Below are 22,500 nucleotides of genomic sequence, written 5' to 3'. Positions count from 1 at the left end.
GTCACTCAACCTGTTTTTCACTTTACACCACACACACACACACACACACACACACACACACACACAGAGAGAGAGAGAGAGAGAGAGAGAGAGCAGTGTGCCGGGTCAGTCACGTTGCATGAGTGAAAGAGAGAGCGAGAGGGGAAGAGCGAGGGAGGGAGGGATGGATGGAGAGAAAGATAAAGAGAGATAGAGGGAGAGAGAGTGAAAGAGAGAGAGAGGGGGGAGAGGACAAGGGTAAAGGCACAAACAAGAGAATGGTAGAGTTAGTCAGGAGAAGCAGGAAAAAAGGAGGGAGAGGGAAAGAAAGAAGGGAAGCAGAAAAAAACAAGAAAGGAAGGGCAAGAGTGAGCAGCTGAGAGTTGAAGTCAGATGAGTTCTTCTCTTTTTTTCCATAATCAGAGAGGCCCTTGAATGAACTGGCTGCCTATTCCTGTGAAGGACAGACAGAGACAGACATGCCACAGCAGTGTAGGGCAAATCAATACAGCACAGCAGCACTCCCTCAGTGACTGCACACACACACACACACACACACACACACACACACACACACACACACACTCACTCTGTCTCTCACACACGTTTTTATGTACTGTACACAGCTTCAACGGAGAAAATTAGTGATTCTTGAGTGACAAACTAGAATGTCGACATATCTTCAGTTAGAAGAATTTGTCATGTAGCATTTTATTGATGTCATATTCAGCACTTTTACAAACGAGCAAAGGAAGCATTTATCAATCAATGAGTCCGCTGGAATGTCAAGTGTGTAGATATAACGCCACTTAAAAACCTCCAATGACAATATTATCTCCTGTTTTGACGTTGTGGTATTGTTTTCTGTTCCTAGTCGGCATGTCTCAGATTAATTCAGTATCTCTGTCTTGCTCTGTTGCACTTTGTGGTGAAACTAATTGTTAACACTTTTGACTTTAGGTAGATTTGGAGGGGATGGTTCAATTAGTGAGAGTCCTCTAGTTTACAAAGTGTTTGATGTGACATCACTAAACCACACCCAGACATGGATAGGGAGTGAAAGAGCGCAGCAGCCAATGCCTGCTCTTCACAAGGGAGGGGGTGCAATCACTGTCATGTTAGACAAGCTAATGGTGGCGGTGGCTACTCTGCTCTTAAAGGATGGGGGTGGTGTGCAGAGGGCTGTGACTGATGTACTGAGGACTTGATGAGGACTGACCTCTGACCTTAGTGCTGTGCGTCCCCTGCATCTCTGTCAGTCGAGGTAAACTGCCTTTTAGCCTAGCTGCTCGCTTGCGAACCAGTGTCGGTACAAACTACTTACAGATGTCTCATGAATCATGAATGGAGCCCTACGCACCCAGCGACATCACACACACACACACACACACACACACACACACACACACACACATCACACACACTTTCATATGTTTGCGAATCCAGTTAGCTACATACTGATAGCATCACCTGCGTCGGCCAAACAAGATAGCTTCCAGTGATGGAGAGTCTAGCGTTCAGGCTTCGCCACAGTGTTCATAAATAAATAGCCTGCTTTCCTATGCAGCGCTTTGCCCAAGGAGCTCTAGACTCTTATAGAAAAGCTGCTCCCCGTGGAAGAACCTCCTCAACAGTTCCACTTGACTCCTGTTCTGTAAAAATCCCTTATGGCTGTCCTGTTGTCCTATGAAGTACCTGATTTGATAGCACTTTGAGCTGTGGAAAACACTGGAAAACATTCTGAAGAACCAACAGATGTTTCTCTGTTCAGAAAAGATTCTACAAAGAGCCTTGAGCTTTTTAAGAACACCTGTAGTCTGTATAGTGTGTGTGTGTGTGTGTGTGTGTGTGTGTGTGTGTGTGTGTGTGTGTGTGTGTGTGTGTGTGTGTGTGTGTGTGTGTGTGTGTGTGTGTGTGTGTGTGTGTGTGTGTGTGTGTGTGTGTGTGTGTGTGTGTGTGTGTTGCTGGATGACTAAATGTACCTGTGGTCAGTGTGTACAAAGGGAGGTGGCAAACTGGTTTTACATGGAGACAGAAGAGCTTTGCATAAGAAAAGGCAAACACGGATCATCTCCAACCAGGAACAGATAGCTCAACACAGCATGGATTCCTCTTTAGATTCAACCAGTGACTTTATTCTGTGTCCAGACGGGTGATCTTATTATGGTTACTAACAAGCTGGGTTTTTCTGGTTTTACATATTTCAAACAGCTTTAAGTCCTCAACTCTGGACTGCAGTGTTACAGGTGTGGGCCTGAAAAAGCTTCCTAAACTATCTGGAATATCAGCAAATGTTGCCAGTCAAACTGTGGTGTGAGACTGAGATTGGCCCCAAACTGAGGGAAGGAGGAAGGTTATGGGTACAAACATGCACATCTGCCTGATGCTGTCAATTGAATTAGGATAGAAACCTCGTTGCCAAGTGTACACACACACACACGCAAACACACAAACACACACACACACACACACACACACACACACACAATGATTGAAGGGGCAAATGTCTAAGTAAGCGTGATTGTGTGTGAGGGTGAATGTGTGTGTATGAGTGTAAATACACATACATCTCAAGAGCTGAATCTGCACTTTATGAGTGCGCTGACACAGAGTCTTTCTTTCTTTCTCTCTTTTGTTCTTTCTTTTGCTGTTTTCCCCTCCCTTTATCTTCTCTTCTCTCATTCTCATCTATGTGTGTAGTGGTGCTGTCCTAACTTGAACCCTCTCAATCACGAGAGAGTGAAAGAGAGAGAGAAGGATCAGTAAGAGTGAGAGAGGTGGTTTAACTATACACAAAGGTTGACCCTACATGTGGTGTGTCCAGAGACTACGTGTGTACATGTATGTGCATTTTTGCACCTCTACAATCTTCTCCCACGGCCCAAGTTGGAATGTGAGCAGCAAGATTCCCCTCTTTGAGAATGAGAAGGCGGACTCCTCCCTCTTCTTTCTCCACATTGATATCAGAGTAAGCCCTTGCCCCATTGATGTACCCTTATCTCTCTCAGCATTGTTTAATGTCTGTGTGAAGCCATTTAACATCATCCGCAAGCGGTTGCGATCACTTTGAACCAAAGACTGTCTTTTATTGGTGAGCTGATTTTGAGAAATTAAACTTTGTTTAAGACTATGTAGCAAACGGTGTTGCCTTGCGTTCAAATAACCTTCTTTCGGTTTAAATGGCAGAGTTCCACTTGAATGAAAAGTAAAGCTACTTATGCTAGCTAACATTACAGTTAAATTAAACTTTATAATAGTAAAAGGTAGAAACACCCCGGGTTTCTTTGCAGCTTATCCCCCAAATACATAAGTATAACTTAGATGCTAATTAGTTCATAGACAACCTAGCAAATGCCCACTATTGAGAGGGCTTCAGATAGTTCGATAGCTACGTTGACTGGTATTAGACCTTAACTATATCTGTGCTGGGAATTATTGCTCTATTTTAGACACTATTCTAGATATCTTTGCTGGCAATGCTGACTTGACTGTCCCTTGTGTCACGGAGGTTCTTGCTCACTTTTCCGTGACATACTGTTTCATGTGGGAATTAATACATGTGGAACTTTGCTGTAACTGACGGCTAAGTGAGAGTGGCAACTCCTCATGGATTACGGGTTGTTTTTAAACTGACATTGTTACAGATTTCATATGTGAAAGAGATTTGTGTGTCTGCATGAGCGTGAGAGGGAAACAGGGCAGAGGCATAGCACGGCTGGCCACAACTGGAGAGGGGGAGGAGGGTTTTAGTGATTAGCTAAGAAGACCAGAGTGAGAGAGAGGGATATATATATATGAGAGAGAGAGAGAGGCACAAAAATGGGGGGTGGGTGGGTAAGAGAGAGATAGACTAAGAGAGAGATGCACAACAACAGAGAGAGAGAAAAAAAGAACAGCATGTTCTGATCATTCCAGCACAGGAACAGTTTGTGCTGTTAGCAGTAGAGTAGATAGGTTACACGCACACACAGGCCCTCACACATACACAAACACGCTGCAGCAGAGAGAAGGCGTATACCCATTTCTACCCACTGCTCTGCTAATATGATCACAATCATCTGCTCATTCTATTAATAGGAACCCTATGAGTACATCACGACCCTCACCCTCAGATGCTGTATTACCATTACAATTGCATGCTGACATTATGAACACTGTAAGCTGACTGTAAGCGGTCCTACAACCAATACTTTGAAAGCTGTCTCTCAGTTTTTCTCGTCATTCTTGTATAAATGTTTGCTGATCCTGATGCAACTATGAATGTATCTGCTTGCTCTTGTTCTCTTCTCTTCTGCCTCCCCCATCTCTCTGCCTGGCCAGGGCCAAGCAGATGGGCCCCCCCCCCCGTATGAGCTGGGTTCTGCTCAAGGTTTCATCCTGTTAAAGGGAGTTTTTGCTTGCCACCGTCGCCTCCATGCTTGCTGTTAAGGGTTCAGGCTCTGGGCTCCATAAAGTCCTTTGAGAAAATTGAAGTTGTTATTGCCGTTACATACATGAAATTTAATTGAATTGAACAATGTTCATGATGAAAGAAGTTTGTAAGTGTGTTTGTGTGTGTCTGTGTTTAGTGTGTGGAGTAGAATGCCAAAGGTAATGTGTGTACCATGTAGCTGGGCACTTCATCTAATTGAAGGCAGTGGATACTGCTATGGTCTTTGGTCACCGGATACTTGGATCAAGTCTTGCAATAATTAATACACACACACACACACGCTAACTCACATCCTCATACCACATGTTCATTAGATGTGAGGTTGACACAGAAACAATTCTGTACGAACAAAAACTAAATCTAGCCATAAACGTGTGTGTGTGTGTGTGTGTGTGTGTGTGTGTGTGTGTGTGTGTGTGTGTGTGTGTGTGTGTGTGTGTGTGTGTGTGTTTGTGTTTGTGTGATGAAAAGGGCACTGCATGCCATCAAGCAGCAACAGCCTTGGAACAGTCAAGCCCCTATTACAAAAAAAGACAGAATGGTAAATATGATCCCACTCTCTCTCTCCCCTCTCTCGCTCTCTTCCTTCATCTCTCCCCTCAACACACTCTCCTTCTCCACCTCTCCTCCATTCTCACTTTGGTTCTCTCTCTCTCTCTCTCACACACGCACCCTCCCCCAGCTCGACTCTCATTATCCTTGTAGGTGTCCTCCTCCTCCCTGATAAACTCTGTCACTTGCTTCTGAGTGCCCCTCCCCCTCCCCCTCTCCTCTGCTTTCATCTGCCCCTCTTTTCAAGCTGTGGGGTGTCTGACCTAAATCTGTGAGGAGCGAAAGAGAGGGAGACAGACAGACAGAGAGAGGGTAGGAGGAGGAGGGGTAAGGGGTATAGAGGCTGGCAGCAAATTAGCAAAACTGTTAATGGAGCGCTCCTTGGAGGTGAAACCGACAGACATCTACCAAACTGTGTGTGTCTCTGTGTTTGGAGAGCCATGGGGGGAGGGTTAGATTGGGGCTGGGGTTCATTTGAAGGCAATCTTGTTGTTGTTGTTGTTGTTGTTGTTGGTAGTAATAATAATTGAATCAGAATCACACACACATGCACACCACACGCTGACACACAAAGGCATACACACATCTTTCTTTCTTTCTCTCCCTCCCTCTCTCTTTCTGTCTTTTAACACACAGAGATACAGATGCCTTCACAGTTGACAGAAAAGCTGTGACACACACAGGCTATCCTCCCTTTATTGTCAGTGACTTTCCCGGTCAGTTGAATTATTGATAAGGCGCGTGCGTGCGTGTGTGTGTGTGTGTGTGTGTGTGTGTGATCTTTCAGAAAGCCTTGAATGTTAAAGCGTAGCCATGAGAACCTCAGCCTTTTCTTTGTCTCTCCTCTCCTTTCTTTTCTTTTTCCACACCACATTTTTTTCCTGTTCCTTCTGAAATCAAAGAGCTATAAATAGCAGCCCTACCGCCACCCCCACCCCCACCCCCCTCGCTTGTGCAGGACTCTGCATCAGCCAGCAGTGTTTGGAGCCGCAGGAGTACTGTGTATGCATGTGTCTGTCTGTTTGTCAATGTGTTGACTACAAACACATTAAAACGCAGTACTCAATCCAACACAATCAAGTGTGCTCCTTGAGCCCTACCCTCTTGATTACCTATAGGTGTGTGTTTTTGTGTGTGATCAGTGTTGATTTAAAATGCACTGCACAAACCACAGCGATCCCAGAGCCCTACTCCTCTCTGCATACTTGTATGTGTTTTGTGGACCAGTGTGTTGGTGCGTGTGTGTGTGTGGCCTGTTCAGGGATTGTGTTGCAAAGAGCAGGTTTAAACACACAGGTTAAACACACCCACTTGTCTGTGTTTGAGCCCGCTAAGCCCTAGAGCATGGTACTGTGCTGTCTTTACTGTGGTAACACAATGATTTGAGATCGAACTCCAATAACCTCTCTCTCCTTCCTTCTCTCCATCCCTCTCTCCCTCTCCCTCTCCCTCTTCCTGTTCCTTTCCCTCTCTCCTCTGCCCCCTTTCCCAGACTGCCTGCCAGGTTGAGGAGTTTTGGGGTTCCCCGCTGACCCCCGCGACCCTCCGATGAACCCCATCAACTCCATGAAACCTGCCCTGCCTCCCACGCCACATAGGTGAGTGCGAGACTGCAGGATGCCTCAGCAGGGACTCGGTCACACACACACACACACACACACACACACACACACATGCCCACACAGACCTACACACACACACACACACACTAGCATGCCCACAAAGGCCTGCAAGTGCGCACACACATATGAAATCCGATCAATAACGAATTTATATTCCCACTCAGCCGTCAATGTTCCATGTGTCTTCATTCCCACATGAAACAGCATGTTACAATATAGTGAGCGCAAACCTCCGTGAGACGAGAGACAGTTAGCACTGCCAGCCAAGATTTTGAGGAAGGTGACTGATGGTGCCGTGAAGTACTGGTCTATTTCATAGTTACGGTCTCATGCCAGGTAACCTAGCTGTCTAACTCTAGCTAAGCAAGCTATTTCAACAGTTTGCAGTTGTTAGGGTGTGTTAATTTGAACTAAATAGATGGTAAGTTAAACTTAAGTATTTGGGGGCCAGACACTAAAAGCTGCACAATCAAGATGCAAACTCATCCTTTTGTGATCATTGTCTGTGACTTGATTTCACAATACACGATTGTTGTTGGGAAGTGTCAGACTAAATGATTGGAGTCTTTGACAGGTTTGGAAATCAAGCCTGATGGGGAATCGTTGAGATTAGTCTGTGACTAGCTGTTTCTCTATACATACATGACTCTCGGGAGATTTGTGTGTGACTAGCTCTTTCCTGTCTGTGACTGAAAGGTTGTGTAGTCTGAAACAGCCTTAAACCCTGGCCATTTATAAGTGAGAGCAGCAAGTAGATAGCAAGTGAGTCACCTGTCTGAACTATTAATGGTCACACCCCCACACATGATTCTTCGGTTAGTTGGAGCTTCTGGGTGTAATTATTTACAGAGCAGAAGATATGCGTTGTCATTGTTTTTTTCCCGAAAATGATCGTATTGCTTTGACATTTCTACCATCCTGATTTTCCAGTTGACCTACAGAAGGCTGTTTAGAGAAGTGTTATGCTTAGACAGCTTCTGCTTTAGTCCTTGTAGAGATTTTATTTTTAATACACACTCACACTCTCTCACACACTCACTCAACTCTCTCTTACACCGATTCTATTGTTTTCTAGTTTCTAATGAGTTAATAGTTGAGCAGTCCAAAACATACAAACACACCACACACAGTCTGGTTGACTTGGCCTTTACTCAAAAATACAGCATAGCATAGTACAGCGTTCCATACACACAAAGCATAGCATAAGACAGTGTAGCAAAATACAGAATAGCATAGCACAGCACAGCGTTCCATACACACAAAGCATAACATAGGACAGCGTAGCAAAATATAGCACAGCACAGCACAGCATAGTGTTGCATAGCATTGTACAGCATGTCATAGGACAGCATAGAGTAGCGCAGCATGGCACAGCCCAGGATAACGTAACTCCATGTAGCACAGCATTCCTATGACTGCCTGGGCCGTCAGGGCCTACCTCCTGTATTCCTGCGCTCCTGAAAGCATCGCTGTCAAGGACATTCTCAGAGTAACTCAAGATGCTTCAGGTCTCTCGTCCAGACTCCCGACTCTTTAGAAGTCTGCTAAAAAGCCTTGAGCTGAGTGGGTATTGTGTTTGTCATGAATTTCAAATCTTTGAATACAGAATACAGATAAGGGGAGGTGTGTGTGTGTGTGTGTGTGTGTGTGTGTGTGTGTGTGTGTGTGTGTGTGTGTGTGTGTGTGTGTGTGTGTGTGTGTGTGTGTGTGTGTGTGTGTGTGTGTGTGTGTGTGTGTGTGTGTGTGTGTGTGTGTGTGTGTGTGTGTAACCAAGCAAAAGCACACAAAAGCGAGCAAATTTAGAAATGAGGTGGAAGTCAACTTGTCTACAGAACAGATCTTAACGTTCAGAACATATGAACTAGATTGACCTGCCCTTCCCACCTTAGCATTCTGACCTCTCACCATCCTTTGCCATTGGCTGAACCCTCCATCTCCCTCCCATTCGTGCAACTCTGATTGGCTGGTGGGTCTCTCCTCCGCTGATTGGCTTGTGCACAGCAGCCTGAGGTCTTTTGGCTCTGGAGTGGTGGTTTCCTGTTTGAGAGAGTTGCATCCGGTGGTTTTTTGTGCAGAGCCCTCCACCCCCTTTGGAATGCACACACACACATACACCATATCTCTCTCTCTCTCTTTCTCTCTTTCTTTCTCTCTTTCTCTCTCTCTCTCTCTCTCTCTACTCACGAAAACCCTTTCAGGTTTCAACCTCAACAGAAATATCTGCAGGCATTTTGGTCTCCTGGTGTTGACAAGTCAGACTGAGAGTGAAGAACCAAACTACAACCAATGTGGAGGAATTCCCTCTCCTCTCCTCTCCTCTCCTCTCCCTCTCTTCTCTCCTCCCTACATCCTCAGAGACTCATAGTGCAGTGGCTCTTACTTGCTCCCTGCATCACCCACTAAAGCAGCGGTGTTATGGTGTGTATCTTTTATTGTGTGTGTGTGCGTGCGCACGCGTCTCATCTAAAATGTCTTTGTCCCATGTGAAACCGACTTCAGGTAGCACACTGGCTGGGTTTCCTACCATCTCATTAGCATCTTTTATGCGCATTCATGAGAATGTGTTTAAACAAAATGCGAGAATCAAGGTGTGATTCTATCAGCTGTGTTATGCAAATAAAAAAATGGACACTCCTAATCAAGGGAGGAGTTTTGAACAGCTGTGGGATCAACACGTAAGGTTGTCAAGGCAACTTAACGGAAACACCTGATCAAATATGAATAAATGGGAATGAATCAACCTTAGTCGTATTATACCCAATGCAAATAGAGAGGTAATCCACCTCACTCATATTTGTATTAGAAGATTTTAAAATAATTTCAAGCGTTTCTAGCCAGGATTTCTTATGAGTGGTCAAAAAGTGCATTCTAAAAGTTGAATGGAAACCCAGTTATTGACACTGGAACAGATCTGTCAGACCCAGGCCTTATCAGAACCAGAACTACACCCATATTCAGCCCAGATTCAAATCCGATTTCTGTCATTCTTCAGTGTTTACATCAGGTTTTGCCTGTAGGTGTTGTCATGGGGATTTGTTTTGGGGTACAGCATGAAATAGCTGGGCAGTGTGATGCTGCACTGGCTGTAGTGTGACTTTTTCTGGGCAAGCATTCCTAGATCATACAGCTTTATATGCCATAACGATCAGTTTGATTACATAGGGCTGCTTTATGCCTGTGTTTTACATTTCTCTGCAGTGTCCCTTTGAGCTGCGGTTAATGTGATTTAGTTAATTATATAAAGACAAGATGCTGTGGAGAAAACTGGTTTGATCCAGTTTGTATAGAAAAGCAAGAAGGAAAAAAAAAGATTTTGAAAAAAAGGAAGGTACTTACTCTCCCACACACATGCATGAACGCTTACACACTCCCCCCCTTCCCCCCTCCCCTGGCGCAGACACCCTCGGCTGTCTCTAAGTGACTGTGGAGTCACCATGGTAACATTGTGTTGAGTACCTCAAGAGCATGTGGCTTTGGTGCATTGAAGTCACAAAGATTCCCTCTCTCACTTGCTCTCCCTGTCTCTTTCACTCTCCATCTCTTCTACTCTTCCCCCCTTTTCTTTCCCATTTTCTCTCTCACGCAGTCTGCTTCTCTCTTCCTCTCTCTCTCTCTCTCTCATTCTCTCTTTCAGTCTCAGACTTCATCTCACCTTCTCTCTCTCTCTCTCTCTCTCTCTCTCATTGGATCATCCCTGATGTATGTACCACTAGATAAATGTGCTCTGTTTGAGCACATTGAGCAGGCTCCCAGGTTGAGCAGAAGTGCAGTTGTGTGTGTGTGTGTGTTTGTGTGTGTGTGTGTGTGTGTGTGTGTGTGTGACGGAGTCCCTGCTGAGAGGGTTAGTTCCTGCTGCTGCTGCTGCTGCTGCTCAGGTCCAAAGCACAGTTTCAGCAGACAAAGAGGCAGCATTTCAAGAGAGCCTTTGATAAGTAACTCTCCTAATGTGTGTCTCTTTTTCTCTCCCTCGCTCTCTGTCTCTCTCTCTCTGTCCCCCCCCCCACACACACACACATACAGTGACGGCTCCTACCCATATGATCCTGTCCCCTGGCAGCAAGGCGCCAGTCAGCCAGGCTCTCTCTCTGTGGTAACCACAGTGTGGGGAGTGACCAGTCCTTCACCCAGCCAGGTAATACTGCCTTGTAAATGGTTTGTGTGTGCGTGTATGTATGTAGAGCGACTAGTCTTTCACCCAGCCAGGTTATGGCCCTGAGTACGTAATTCATGCCCTCAAACTCATCTTTCGAGCCCTCAATGGGGTTTGTGTTGCAGTGGTGTGTGTGTTTGGGAGGAGAGTGTTGAATATATAAAATGGCCTAATATGTATTTATTTATTTATGTATTAATTTATTTCGGATGGGGTCAGCCGTTGAACAAATATGTATTTTGTAATGGGGTGTGAGCGCACATGAGCTTGCATGTGTGTGTAGGGCATGGAGTGGTCTTACACTGTCGTGACCTTTGTGCCCTTATGTTGAACCCTCCCTCCCTCCCATCCCAGGTGTTTGGTGCTCCCATGGGTCCGGGCGGAAACTCAGCTGGCAGTCACATGATGCCCGGCAACAGCCCTGGCATGAACTCCCCGCAGTTCATGTCACAACAGGGCTACCCCGAACCCAACAAGGCCTACATGCAGTCAGGCATGTACGGGCGCCCCAGCGGAGCCTACCAAGGAGGCCCCGGCTACGGGGGCAGGTGAGGGACACACGCACACTCACATACATACATACATACATACATACATACATACATACATACATACATACATACATACATACATACATACATACATACATACATACATACATACATACATACATACATACATACATATATATACATACATGCATGCATGCATACATGCATACATGCATACATACATATATACATATATATATATATATATATATACACACAGTGTATATATATAGTACATTTATACAGTATATATAAATACATATATACACACACACACACATATATACATATATACACACATACATACATATATGCACAAACACATACATACATATATACATACGCATGTGTATGGTGGGCTCCAGGTGGCTGATGGCAGCTGTGCTATTGAAGAAAGGCACATTGTGGGGGTTGGGGAATGGTCACGATGGGATGGGAAAACAACGGATGAATGCAGTGGAGTGCCACTCGGGTGTGTGCGTGCGTGTGTGTGTGTGTGTGTGTGATGAGGAGAGACGTCAGAGCTGCGAGCCTACGTTAGTGACGTGAGGAGGGTTATTTTTTGAGCGTGTGTCAGGGCTGAGTATGTCAGCGAGGGAGTCCCGCCCCCGCTTCACTGAGTCACGGACACTCACACACACACACACACACACACACACACACACTCTCTGTCTCTCCGCCTCCTTCTTGTCTTCCCTCTGGACTCATTTGTATGGCTCCGTGGCGTTTAGATTCGGCAGCTTCAGTTTGTGCTGTAGGCCGTGCCTCTGACAGCAGCTCAGACAGAGATCCTTTTACACGCAGATATTGGAACACACACACATACTGTTTGACACGTACACACACTCAGTCATGCACATGCAGAAAAATACAAGTACATACATGCATACACTTACACACATAATTTAAATACACACACCCCAAGTGTGGGGTGTGCGTATCTATAATATGTATATACACATAAACACGCGAAAATTCACAGTGACAGACACACACAAGCAGTGCAAAAGTGCAAAAATCCTCAGCTACACACAGTCACCAATGGGAGATACACATAGAAATGCACTAAAACATTCATTTTATTGTTCCGAACCAAGATTGCAAATGACTGTGGAGTGAATCTGGCTGAGGTCTGGTTGAGGTCTGGCTGAGGTCGACTCTAGATGAGGGCCAGATTCACTCTCTTCAGCTTCTCTGACGAGTCTCTTCCCCTTTAGCCACTGATGCCATTATTATCTCTGCTCGTTCCCGCACAGCTACCCCAATAACGGCGGGGGTTCTATGGGCATGCCCCCCCACGGAGCACGCCCCCCCACAGACTTCAGTCAGGCAGCTGCTGCCGCAGCCGTCGCTGCTGCTGCCGCCACGGCAACCGCCACCGCCACGGCAACGGTTGCCGCCATTCAAGAGAAACAGAACCAGGAAATGAGCTATGGACCGGTAAGACAGACAGCTTTTAAAAAAAGAAAAACATGGCTCCTGTTTTTTTTTCCCAGTGAGGTGAATGCAGAAGATAAATAAAAGTCAATTTAAGGACACCAAACATATTTACTGTCGGGATATTTGCCCCCAGAGGATGAACAAATTGTCTTGTTTTATTGCGCTCTACTGGGTTTGTGTGTACCACCCTGAATGAATGTGTGTGTAGACATGTCTGTGTATGCTGTGTGTGTGGTGTGTAGACATGCAACACAAAGAAAGGCAGGTTTCTGCCACTGCCCTGTTTGTGTAACACTGTGAGATGGTGAACAAAGACTGGTGCCCCTCATGCTCATTGCCACTGAGAGGCAGCTGGAGGTGCGCCCTCTGCTGGCTAGTCAGGGAACTACAGGAAGAGGCCACCCTCAGTGCTGAGTTGAATGTCTTTAAACACACACACACACACACACAGATACATGACATGGCAATACACACACATAAGCACTTGTACATAAAAAGTACATAATTGACACAGACAATAAAAACATGCACACAAACAATACAAATGATCTAAATACACACAACCTTTTTTTAAATAAGCACGTTCACATGCACAGATGTATAAGCTCACTCATTAAAACACACATGTCCTCCCTCCCACACACACACACTTACTGGCTTGTTTTTTTATGAGCAGTATTTATAAGCAAGCTGTGTGTTGGCTGTGAGACGTGACTTCATAACCACAGTGCCGGGGCTGTGCTGATCGCTCACTGGCCTGACCTACTTGCCTTCCCCTCGTCCCTGCCAGAGCTCAAGCACACAACCCCACACACGCGCACACACACACACACACACACACACACACACACACACACACACACACACACACACACACACACACACACACACACACACACACACACTACCCCCATTTCCCGTCACACACACACACACACATACCCACATGCAGATACATTCACACTACCCCCAGCTCCACACTACACAGTCATTCCACAGCGTGTGTGTATATGTATGTGTGTGTGTATGTAATAGCCTTAGGCTTGCCTCCACATGTGTCTGTTGCAGCTATTGTTAAAGCACCCTCCCGAACCATTGTGTTTTTTTTTGTATTATTATTATTATTTTTATCCTTTTCTCTACAGATGGGTGGCGCTTCCTCGTACAACACCCAGTTCCTGTCTCACTCGGGCCCTCGAGGCCCCCCAGGGATGGGTCCAGGGGGCATGGTGGGCGCCCGACCGCAGTCTATGGGCCCCATGTATGGCCACCCTCAAGGCCAGAGAATGCCCCAGCATCCCGGATACCCCGGGGGGCAACAGGGACCCCCACGACACCAGCAGGGCCTCAAACGTCCCTACAGCTCTGATGTGAGTGTGTGTGTGTGAGATAAGAAAGTAAACTTATCTTTAGCAGTGTTGGTGTCTCCTGGAGAGTGCTGTATTCCTACCTCTTAGCTATGCTGCTTCAGAACTGATCAGCTGTGTTTCTATCTTATCACAGCAGTCTTTCCACTCTCTCTTCAGGTTCGCCAACAGTTCAGAATAATCGAAGATTTGTGCAGCATAGTCATTAAGATTTATCGCCAGTATAACTGCCAGTCATGAATTACAAATGAATCAGTGATGCTAGATGCTTTACAAACCTGTAGAGATTGCTACTCTTGACTAAAAACCTGATTGGTCTGTCTTCTATCTGACCCTCCCTCTCTCCAGGGCTTCCCTGGGCAGCAGTGTGGGCCTGGCATGGTCGGAGGAGGGGGTCCGTACCCCGGCCAGCCGATGCAGTACCACGGTCAAGGCCCCCAGCGCTCGGCCCCTTCCCCTTCCTACCCCTCCCACAGGATGGGCATGCAGCCAGGAGGCATGGGCCAGTACCCCTCCGGACCTGCAAACCCTGGACAGTATTACAAGGTGAGAAGACGGATGTCTCAGGTATTTCTGGTTCTGAGCCATAGATTGCATTATCAGGAGAGGTGATGGACACCTCTGGCACCTCCAGGCCTGCAGCAACCTTGCTAGCTAGTTAAAGACTGAAAATGCTAACCATGAAGGATGCAGTAGCCATGGAGGATGGTGTGTGTGTGTGTTGAACTGAGAGTGCTAATGTGTTTGTTTGTTTGTGTTTGTGTTTGTGTGTGTGTGTGTGTGTGTGTGTGTGTGTGTGTGTGTGTGTGTGTGTGTGTGTGTGTGTGTGTGGGAGACTAACGGCTGCAATCTCCCCACAGGCAGACCAGTTTAACGGGCAGGGTGTCACTCACAGCAGCCTGGCATCAGCTGTCGCTGGAGGAGGAGGACAATACAACACCTTCACACAGGCAGCTGTCAATGGGGTTAGTGTTGCAGTGCTCTGTGCTTGTGTGTGAGAGAGAGAGAGCGCACCAAATCCATTGCTGTTCAGTATCGTGTGTGTGTGTGTGTGTGAGTGAGAGAGCCAAATCCATTGCTGTTCAGTATCGTGTGTGTGTGTGTGAGTGAGAGAGCCAAATCCATTGCTGTTCAGTATCTCAGGTGGTATACCTGTGTGTGTCTGCTTGCATATGATGCACGTATGTTTGGTATGGGTATGCATGCGTACATACATACCACTAAGTAGGAATGCAGGTGTGCCTGTTTTCATAAACATGTGAATGTTAGTCTGTGTCTGCAAGCACAATTGTGTGTGTGTGTGCGTGCGCGCGCCAGGGTGCGTGTGTGTAACAACCTCACATGTCTAACCTTCTCCTTACTTCTTCTCACCTCTAGCCTGGACGGGCGATGCCAGGTTACCCCAGCTCCCCATTGCCAGGCAACCCCACTCCCCCCATGACCCCTGGCAGCTCCATGCCCCCCTACATGTCCCCTGGGCAGGACGTGAAGTCGCCCTTCCTCCCGGACGTCAAGCCCAACATTGCCTCAATGCAGCCCCCTTCAGGTAAGCGTAAGAACAGCCTCTGCAGAGACTTCCCCTCTGTATTCACACAGTATGCTCACTGCCCCACTGATGACAGAATAGGTCACACCCCACCATTTACATTTTTAGTAATAATTTGTATGAGCGTAAAAGGGAGTCAAATTAGTTTTATCCTACACACTGCGTTTTTAAGCATCCCTTATTCACTTTTTAAAGACACATCCTGTGAATAATTAATTCTGTTTTGGTTTATCTGGAAAACTTCCATGAATATTCCTTCATTTTACTTTTCAGTTGCAGGTTTATAAACTGTGATTATTGTTTTAACCAAATGATTCTGTGTGGTGCGTTGCATATAGGTAACCCTAGTGATGACCTTCGTCTGACCTTCCCGGTGCGGGACGGTGTGGTTTTGGAGCCCTTCCGTCTTGAGCACAATCTGGCCGTTAGCAACCACGTCTTCCAGCTACGCGACTCCGTCTACAAGACTCTCATCATGAGGTACAACACACACACACATTCACAAACACACCCACAGACACGCATCACTCACTTACACAAACATACTTCACACAGTAAATCACACGCACATGACATCACATTCTCACATCACATCACACACACACACACACACACACACACACACACACACTCTCACACACACTCACACACACACACCCACACAAGAGATGGGACACAGCCCTGAGAAAGTGTCGTAGTGTTCCCAGCTTGGCTGTGTGTCAAAGTGTCCTTGAGGAAAACCGCTGAAGCTGCAGGAAATAAAGGCTGGTGTAGCAGCCTGTGCTGATGCAAAGCCCTTGGTCACCACTCCTAGAATCAGAAGAGATGCATGGAAATGCTATATTGTTATTTTTTGTGCATTTTTTTTTTTTTTTTTTTTTTTACTTTTGTCAATATTAACATCACCATTGATGTGTCATCACAGTACAGTCCTATTATTTAGTTTTCAGCACACAAAAAAACACATTAAAAGGTGCAGTTACACTTTAATGGTTATTGCTTTACTCTGTTTGGTTGTACGTCTGAGTCTGTGTCCTGATGTCACGCACGCACGCACGCACGCACGCACGCACGCACGCACGCACGCACACACACACACAAACCATGTAGAGATATTTCAGCACCCCTACCACCATTACTTACAGTTAAAATGTGTTCATATCTGTATTTGTGTGTGTGTGCAGGCCTGACCTGGAGCTACAGTTTAAGTGCTACCACCATGAAGACCGGCAGATGAACACTAACTGGCCAGCGTCTGTGCAAGTAAGCGTGAACGCCACGCCCCTCACCATCGAGCGCGGCGACAACAAGACTTCCCATAAGCCCCTGTACCTGAAGCAAGTGTGTCAGCCAGGACGCAACACCATCCAGATTACAGTCACTGCCTGCTGTTGTGTAAGTCACCACCGTAGGAGTGTGTGTATGTGAGGGTATGTGTGTGTGTGAGGGTGTATATGGGTATGTGTCTGTCCGAATGTGTTTTTGCATGTACACACATACCAGTATGTAAGCAAATATGTACAGCTGCATTACGTGCCACAGCTTGTTTGTGTTTGTGTGTGTGTGTGTGTGTGAGTGTGTGTGTGTGTGTGTGTGTGTGTGTGTGTGTGTGTGCGCATGCGCGTGCATGTGAAGGTGTGCTGTATCTATCTAAATTCGTAGCCTTTATAATTTCTTCTTAAGTGAGGGTCTGTGCTGTGTGCAGTATCAAATCCAGTTTAAATAACCTCTCTTTCTTCCTCTGTCCCCCTCTCTCTCTCTCCTGTCCCCACCCCTCTCTCCTTCATTCCATGTCCAGTCTCATCTGTTTGTGCTGCAGCTGGTCCACCGGCCCTCTGTGCGCTCTGTGCTGCAGGGCCTGATGAAGAAGAGGCTGCTACCTGCTGAGCACTGCGTCACCAAAAGTGAGTGTGTACACACACACACACACACACACACACACACACACACACACAGACCATCACCTACCACACTGGGCACTGGGCATCATACCACACAATACTATACCACACCCAAAAAACACCGTACTGTATTATGCCACAACACACCACACAATACTATACTATACCATACCAGATTACAGTACACTACCCCACTAAACACCAGACCTTTTAAATTACACATAATATCACACAGCCGCAGCGACACACAAACACACAAAACACACAAAATTGTGATTTCTATTCTCTCTCCCTCTCCCTCTCCTCCTCTCTCTCGGTCTCCTTCTCTCTGCAGTCAAGCGTAACTTCAGCAGTGGCACCATCCCGGGGACACCGGGTCTGAACGGGGAGGACGGCGTGGAACAGACTGGCATCAAGGTGTCGCTCAAGTGTCCAATCACGTTCCGCCGAATCCAGCTGCCTGCCCGTGGACATGACTGCAGACACATACAGGTTAGTGAGTCCACATGCACCGGATCCCTATCTGTGTGCCACACACACACACACACACACACTTTAGAGCACATTGTAGTTTTGCCGTAATGGTTTTGATTGTTGTTGCACCCTTTCCAATGAGATGTTTTTTAAACGTTCTTTGTATCTCCCTCTTTATCTCTCTCTTTCTTTGTGTCTCTCTTTCTCTCTCCCTCTTTCTCTCTCTCTTTCTTTGTGTCTCTCTCTCTCTCTCTCTTTCTCTCTCCCTCTTTCTCTCTCTCTCTTTCTTTGTGTCTATCTCTCTCTTTCTCTCTCCCTCTTTCTCTCTCTCTCTTTCTGTGTGTCTCTCTCATTAGTGCTTTGACCTGGAGTCTTACCTGCAGCTGAACTGTGAGCGAGGGACATGGCGCTGCCCTGTGTGCAAGTAAGATTCATCACACACGCACACACACAGACACACACACACACACACACACACACACACACACACACACATTTAGGATTCTGTTTTCTTTGTTTCATACTGAGTGGTCTATGTATCCCTAAAGCTTTGTTGTGTCACAACCACCATGCATGTCTCTCTCTGTTGATCGAGAGACTATCGTTTAGAGCCCTCTCTGTTTTTCACAGTGGCAAAACAATACAACTACAGTGCTTTTGGGAGCGGCAGTCGTGAACTCTGAACCTGTGGTTTAGCCTTCATCATACCTACCTCTGCGATATCTCTGACCCAGATCTGCCCTACACTCATCTGCTCTTACCCCCTGGAGAAGCAGCTCGTGCCGCTGCATGGCCCCTCAAACACAGTGCTAGTGTAGCTCACTAATGAACACAAAGCCTTCCTCTTTCCTGTAAACTTGAGTTAAACCTCAGGCTGCGTTTTAAAGGAGAGAAAAGAAAGGTAGTCGGAGTGGTTGTTTGTTAGTTGTGGTCTGATCTCATGCCTGCACGTCTCTCTGTCCTGCAGTAAAACGGCCCTTCTGGAGGGACTGGAGGTCGACCAGTACATGCTGGGAATTCTCATCTACATCCAGAAGTGAGTATCCCCCCCTCTGTCTCTCTGCCTGTTACACACTTTCTGCAACAGACTGTCAGTCAGCCCACTCTTACAAAGTGTACCTGTTAGGTTAGAATCAAGGGATGCTCATCCACACCCAGAAGTCTCTCTCTCTCTTTCTTTCTTTCTTTCTTTCTTTCTTTCTCTCTCTCTCTCTCTGTCTCTCTCTGTTGTGCACAAGCAATACCTGTTTGTCCACATTCTATGTGTTTGGTTGGAATCAGTTTCCTACAACACAAAATAACATAATGCGTGAGAGGTTACTTCCTTGGACTCCAAGGATCTCCTTTGAGATTATTCTATAATATATATGTTATAAAAGTTAAAGATTATCTCATAAAAGTAGATAAGTGAACAGGAGTGTGTGGGTGTAGGCCATGCTTCGTCTTTGTCTTTTTGTTTGTAAAAAGTGTTTTTTTTTCCCCGTCTGCCGTAGTTCTGACTATGAGGAAATTACCATTGACCCGGTGTGCAGCTGGAAACCGGTCCCTATTAAACCGGATCTGCACATTAAAGAGGACCCGGACGGGCCAGCACTGAAGCGCTGCCGCACCCTCAGCCCCAGTCACATGATCCTGCCCAACGTCATGGAGATGATCGCCGCACTGGGCCCTGCCTCCTCGCCCTACCAGTCTCTACCACATGGGGGCAGTGGCAACACACCAGACTACCCCAGCCAAGGTTGGTCAGGAGTTCCCGTTCAGTAGAGCCAGAGATAAATGTGTCTTAAAGTCGTCGTGGTATCCAATACACAGTGTAGGCGTGTGTGTTTCTCTAGGTTATTCTCTGAGGGAATCAGATTTCTTAATTCCTCTCTGTGTCTTTTTTTTTATGAATGAGCATTCTTTTTATTTGTTTGTTTTTAAAATGAATATTCTTTTTTCTCCCTCTCGTCATTTATCCTCTGTCCTCCTTCTGGCTTTTCCCTCTTTATCCTCTCTAATTTCTCCTTTTTCCTTCACTCTCCTACCATGCATCTTTCTCTCTTCATCTACTTCCCCCTAGCTGGGTCAGGCTACTCTAACCAGCAGCCAGGCTACTCGGACTTCCCTAATGGCCCAGGGACCCCCACCATGGGCGAGTTTGGCTCTGGTCCCCCACCCCTCTCCTACCAGTCGGACCTCCCGAGCGGCCTCCTCACGCCGGACAAGCCCATGGGCCACCCTATGCCTGGACAGGTGAGGGTCCATCACCCCCTCCAGTGTCGAGCTCAGGACTCAACACATCACACAGCAGTCTATCTTCCTCAAAAGGTCAGAGGTCTAGGCGTTCACACATTAAACAGCACATCTCACTCAAAGCCAGATGTGTAGGCCTTTACTTGAGCTTTTTATGTGCAGTGTGTTTCAAACTTGGATGCATTTGGGCAAGGTTTTTAGGAAGCAATGCTTTAGCCGGGTTTGCACCTTGTTGCATCGAAAGCCAGCTTACCAAAAATCTCTATCTTAACGACTCGCTAGTTGTATTTTTTATTCAGTCTGTTGACCCACTTGTCACCAATGATCTGGTCTCAGAAGAATTATGTCTTGAACTTCAAGACTTTTAATCAGTGTGTTCCATATCCTAGTTTTGTTACTCCCGATACTCCTGATAATGATACAAAAAAAACATCAATCATCAGCCCTGACTTTGCCACTTGCATCATTGTACACATTCTTACTGATATTCTCTTCCTCTGCCTCTCATATTAAGTGATGGGTCAATGACAGACATCAGCTCTAACAGCTTACCGGATGAAGTGGTAAGGTCAGCCCTGACCAATATGGCTGTTAGATGGCTGGTGTTACATACGGACATATATCCCCATATAAGGGTGTCGGGCGTGGTCCCACTTGGCATGGTTTGTGTGCCAACTGAGATTAGGCGTGACCTTTATACTTTATACTTATACGGCCGTCTCTGGGTGATTCAGCAGTGCCTCTGATTGCCCCGGTTACACACGGGTGTCTGGAGGAACATGTTACGAATTCCTTAGTAGCTAAAGGTGTTAGTACATACAGACAAACTTGGTATGTCAGTTTGTCAGAACTAACGACAGGTCTCGATTTGAATAAACTTGTCTGTACCAACTCGTGTGTAAACAAACAGACACATTCATTCATTCATTCACTCACACTCACACTCACACTCACACCCACTCTCTCACACACACACACACATATTTACACACTTTCACTATCACATGAACACTGTGGAAAGAAAATGAAGCATTGAGACACTGAGGTGAAACCACCTCGTGCTTCAGTCATGATTGTGTTTTGTGTCTGTCGCTCCCGCATGGTTTGTGTGTGTGAGTGAATCAAGGGCTTTTGAGAGGTTCTGGAGACGACAGCAGCTTAAGACTCAGGCCCCCGTCACTCGCACCTGCCTATTACACACCACCAGGGTTTACACTCCTCTGTCTAAACACACACACGCACACAGAAGCACACCTGAACAGACATGTGTGTGTGTATATATATGTATATATATATATATATATATGTACACATGTCTGCATATACTAGGTGCAATCAAAAAGTTCAGAGACTGCGCCTGTAAGAAGCAAAAGCCGTACCTGATTTAAATTTCGCCGCCCTCCCCTTCAAACTCACCTTGTGCAGCAATACACCGCTCCCAGTGCTCCTGCCACACTGTGAACGCTCCCTGGAAGTCCTGTACTTTAAGTGCATGGTGCAAACTTTTGCATTCTTTAATAGTGTTCCCGTCACATTTTTTCATTATAGATGCCTCATGGTGGCCGCATGGATCCCGCCCACAGTAACCTGCAGCATCAGCAGCAGCAGCAGCAGCAGCAACAGCAGCATCAGCAACAGCAGCAGCAACAGCAGCATCAGCAGCAGCAGCAGCAGCATCAGCAGCAGCAACAGCAACAGCAGCAGCAGCAGCAGCAGCAGCAGCAGCAGCAGCAACAGCAGCAACAACAGCAGCAGCAACAACAGCAGATGCATTCGCGTGGCCCATCCCAGAATTCCCGGTTGCATGCAGAGAACGCATTCGGACTGGGTGGTCCAGGCGATGTTTCGGAACCATCTCTTGATGTAAGTCTGCTGTGATGTTGCCAGTGTGTGGTGTTTCAAATGAAGGATGACCGTTGTCAATCAGTGTGCTGCTTGTAAAGCTTGTGCCTGTGTTATTCAGAACAGAGAACATTACGGGCACACGCAGCATTTTAGGTTTTGTGGAAAGGAACGCTCGATCCATTGTTATAAGTTATGGTATGAGGAAGTGTTTTTCCAGCACAGATTGTGCAGTAACAAATAGTCTCTGAAGATGGCTGTGAAACGGTAACAAGTTAGTTAGCTGATCCTGATTTACTAACTTTTTTGGCAAAATGAACCAACTTTGTAAAATTCATTCTTGGTTTAAAGACTGAAGTCAGTTTTTAGCAACCTGGGAAAGCTTTGGGTAGCCCTGAGATGTCTGAGA

General features: G+C 46.3%; 1 protein-coding gene across 1 annotated transcript in view; it reads left to right on the top strand.

The window, feature by feature from the left end:
• The window catches only part of zmiz2 (zinc finger, MIZ-type containing 2), a 49,094-nt gene that overhangs the window by 13,702 nt on the left and 12,892 nt on the right, over nt 1–22,500 (top strand). Inside the window, exons 2-18 of the mRNA XM_042709421.1 lie at nt 6,456–6,561; nt 10,606–10,717; nt 11,090–11,283; nt 12,543–12,726; nt 13,872–14,096; nt 14,442–14,639; nt 14,954–15,058; nt 15,471–15,639; nt 15,978–16,119; nt 16,824–17,034; nt 17,438–17,543; nt 17,875–18,032; nt 18,371–18,438; nt 18,982–19,050; nt 19,508–19,752; nt 20,077–20,249; nt 21,798–21,909. Of these exons, the coding sequence (XP_042565355.1) occupies nt 6,512–6,561; nt 10,606–10,717; nt 11,090–11,283; nt 12,543–12,726; nt 13,872–14,096; nt 14,442–14,639; nt 14,954–15,058; nt 15,471–15,639; nt 15,978–16,119; nt 16,824–17,034; nt 17,438–17,543; nt 17,875–18,032; nt 18,371–18,438; nt 18,982–19,050; nt 19,508–19,752; nt 20,077–20,249; nt 21,798–21,909 (2,521 nt within the window). The 5' untranslated portion in view covers nt 6,456–6,511. The remainder of the gene's footprint in view (nt 1–6,455; nt 6,562–10,605; nt 10,718–11,089; nt 11,284–12,542; nt 12,727–13,871; nt 14,097–14,441; nt 14,640–14,953; nt 15,059–15,470; nt 15,640–15,977; nt 16,120–16,823; nt 17,035–17,437; nt 17,544–17,874; nt 18,033–18,370; nt 18,439–18,981; nt 19,051–19,507; nt 19,753–20,076; nt 20,250–21,797; nt 21,910–22,500) is intronic.

Source organism: Clupea harengus, chromosome 12, assembly GCF_900700415.2.
Source record: "Clupea harengus chromosome 12, Ch_v2.0.2, whole genome shotgun sequence".
Classification (NCBI taxonomy): Eukaryota; Metazoa; Chordata; class Actinopteri; order Clupeiformes; family Clupeidae; genus Clupea; species Clupea harengus.
Note: the sequence above shows the minus strand (reverse complement) of the source record. Positions and strands in the feature narration are given on the sequence as shown.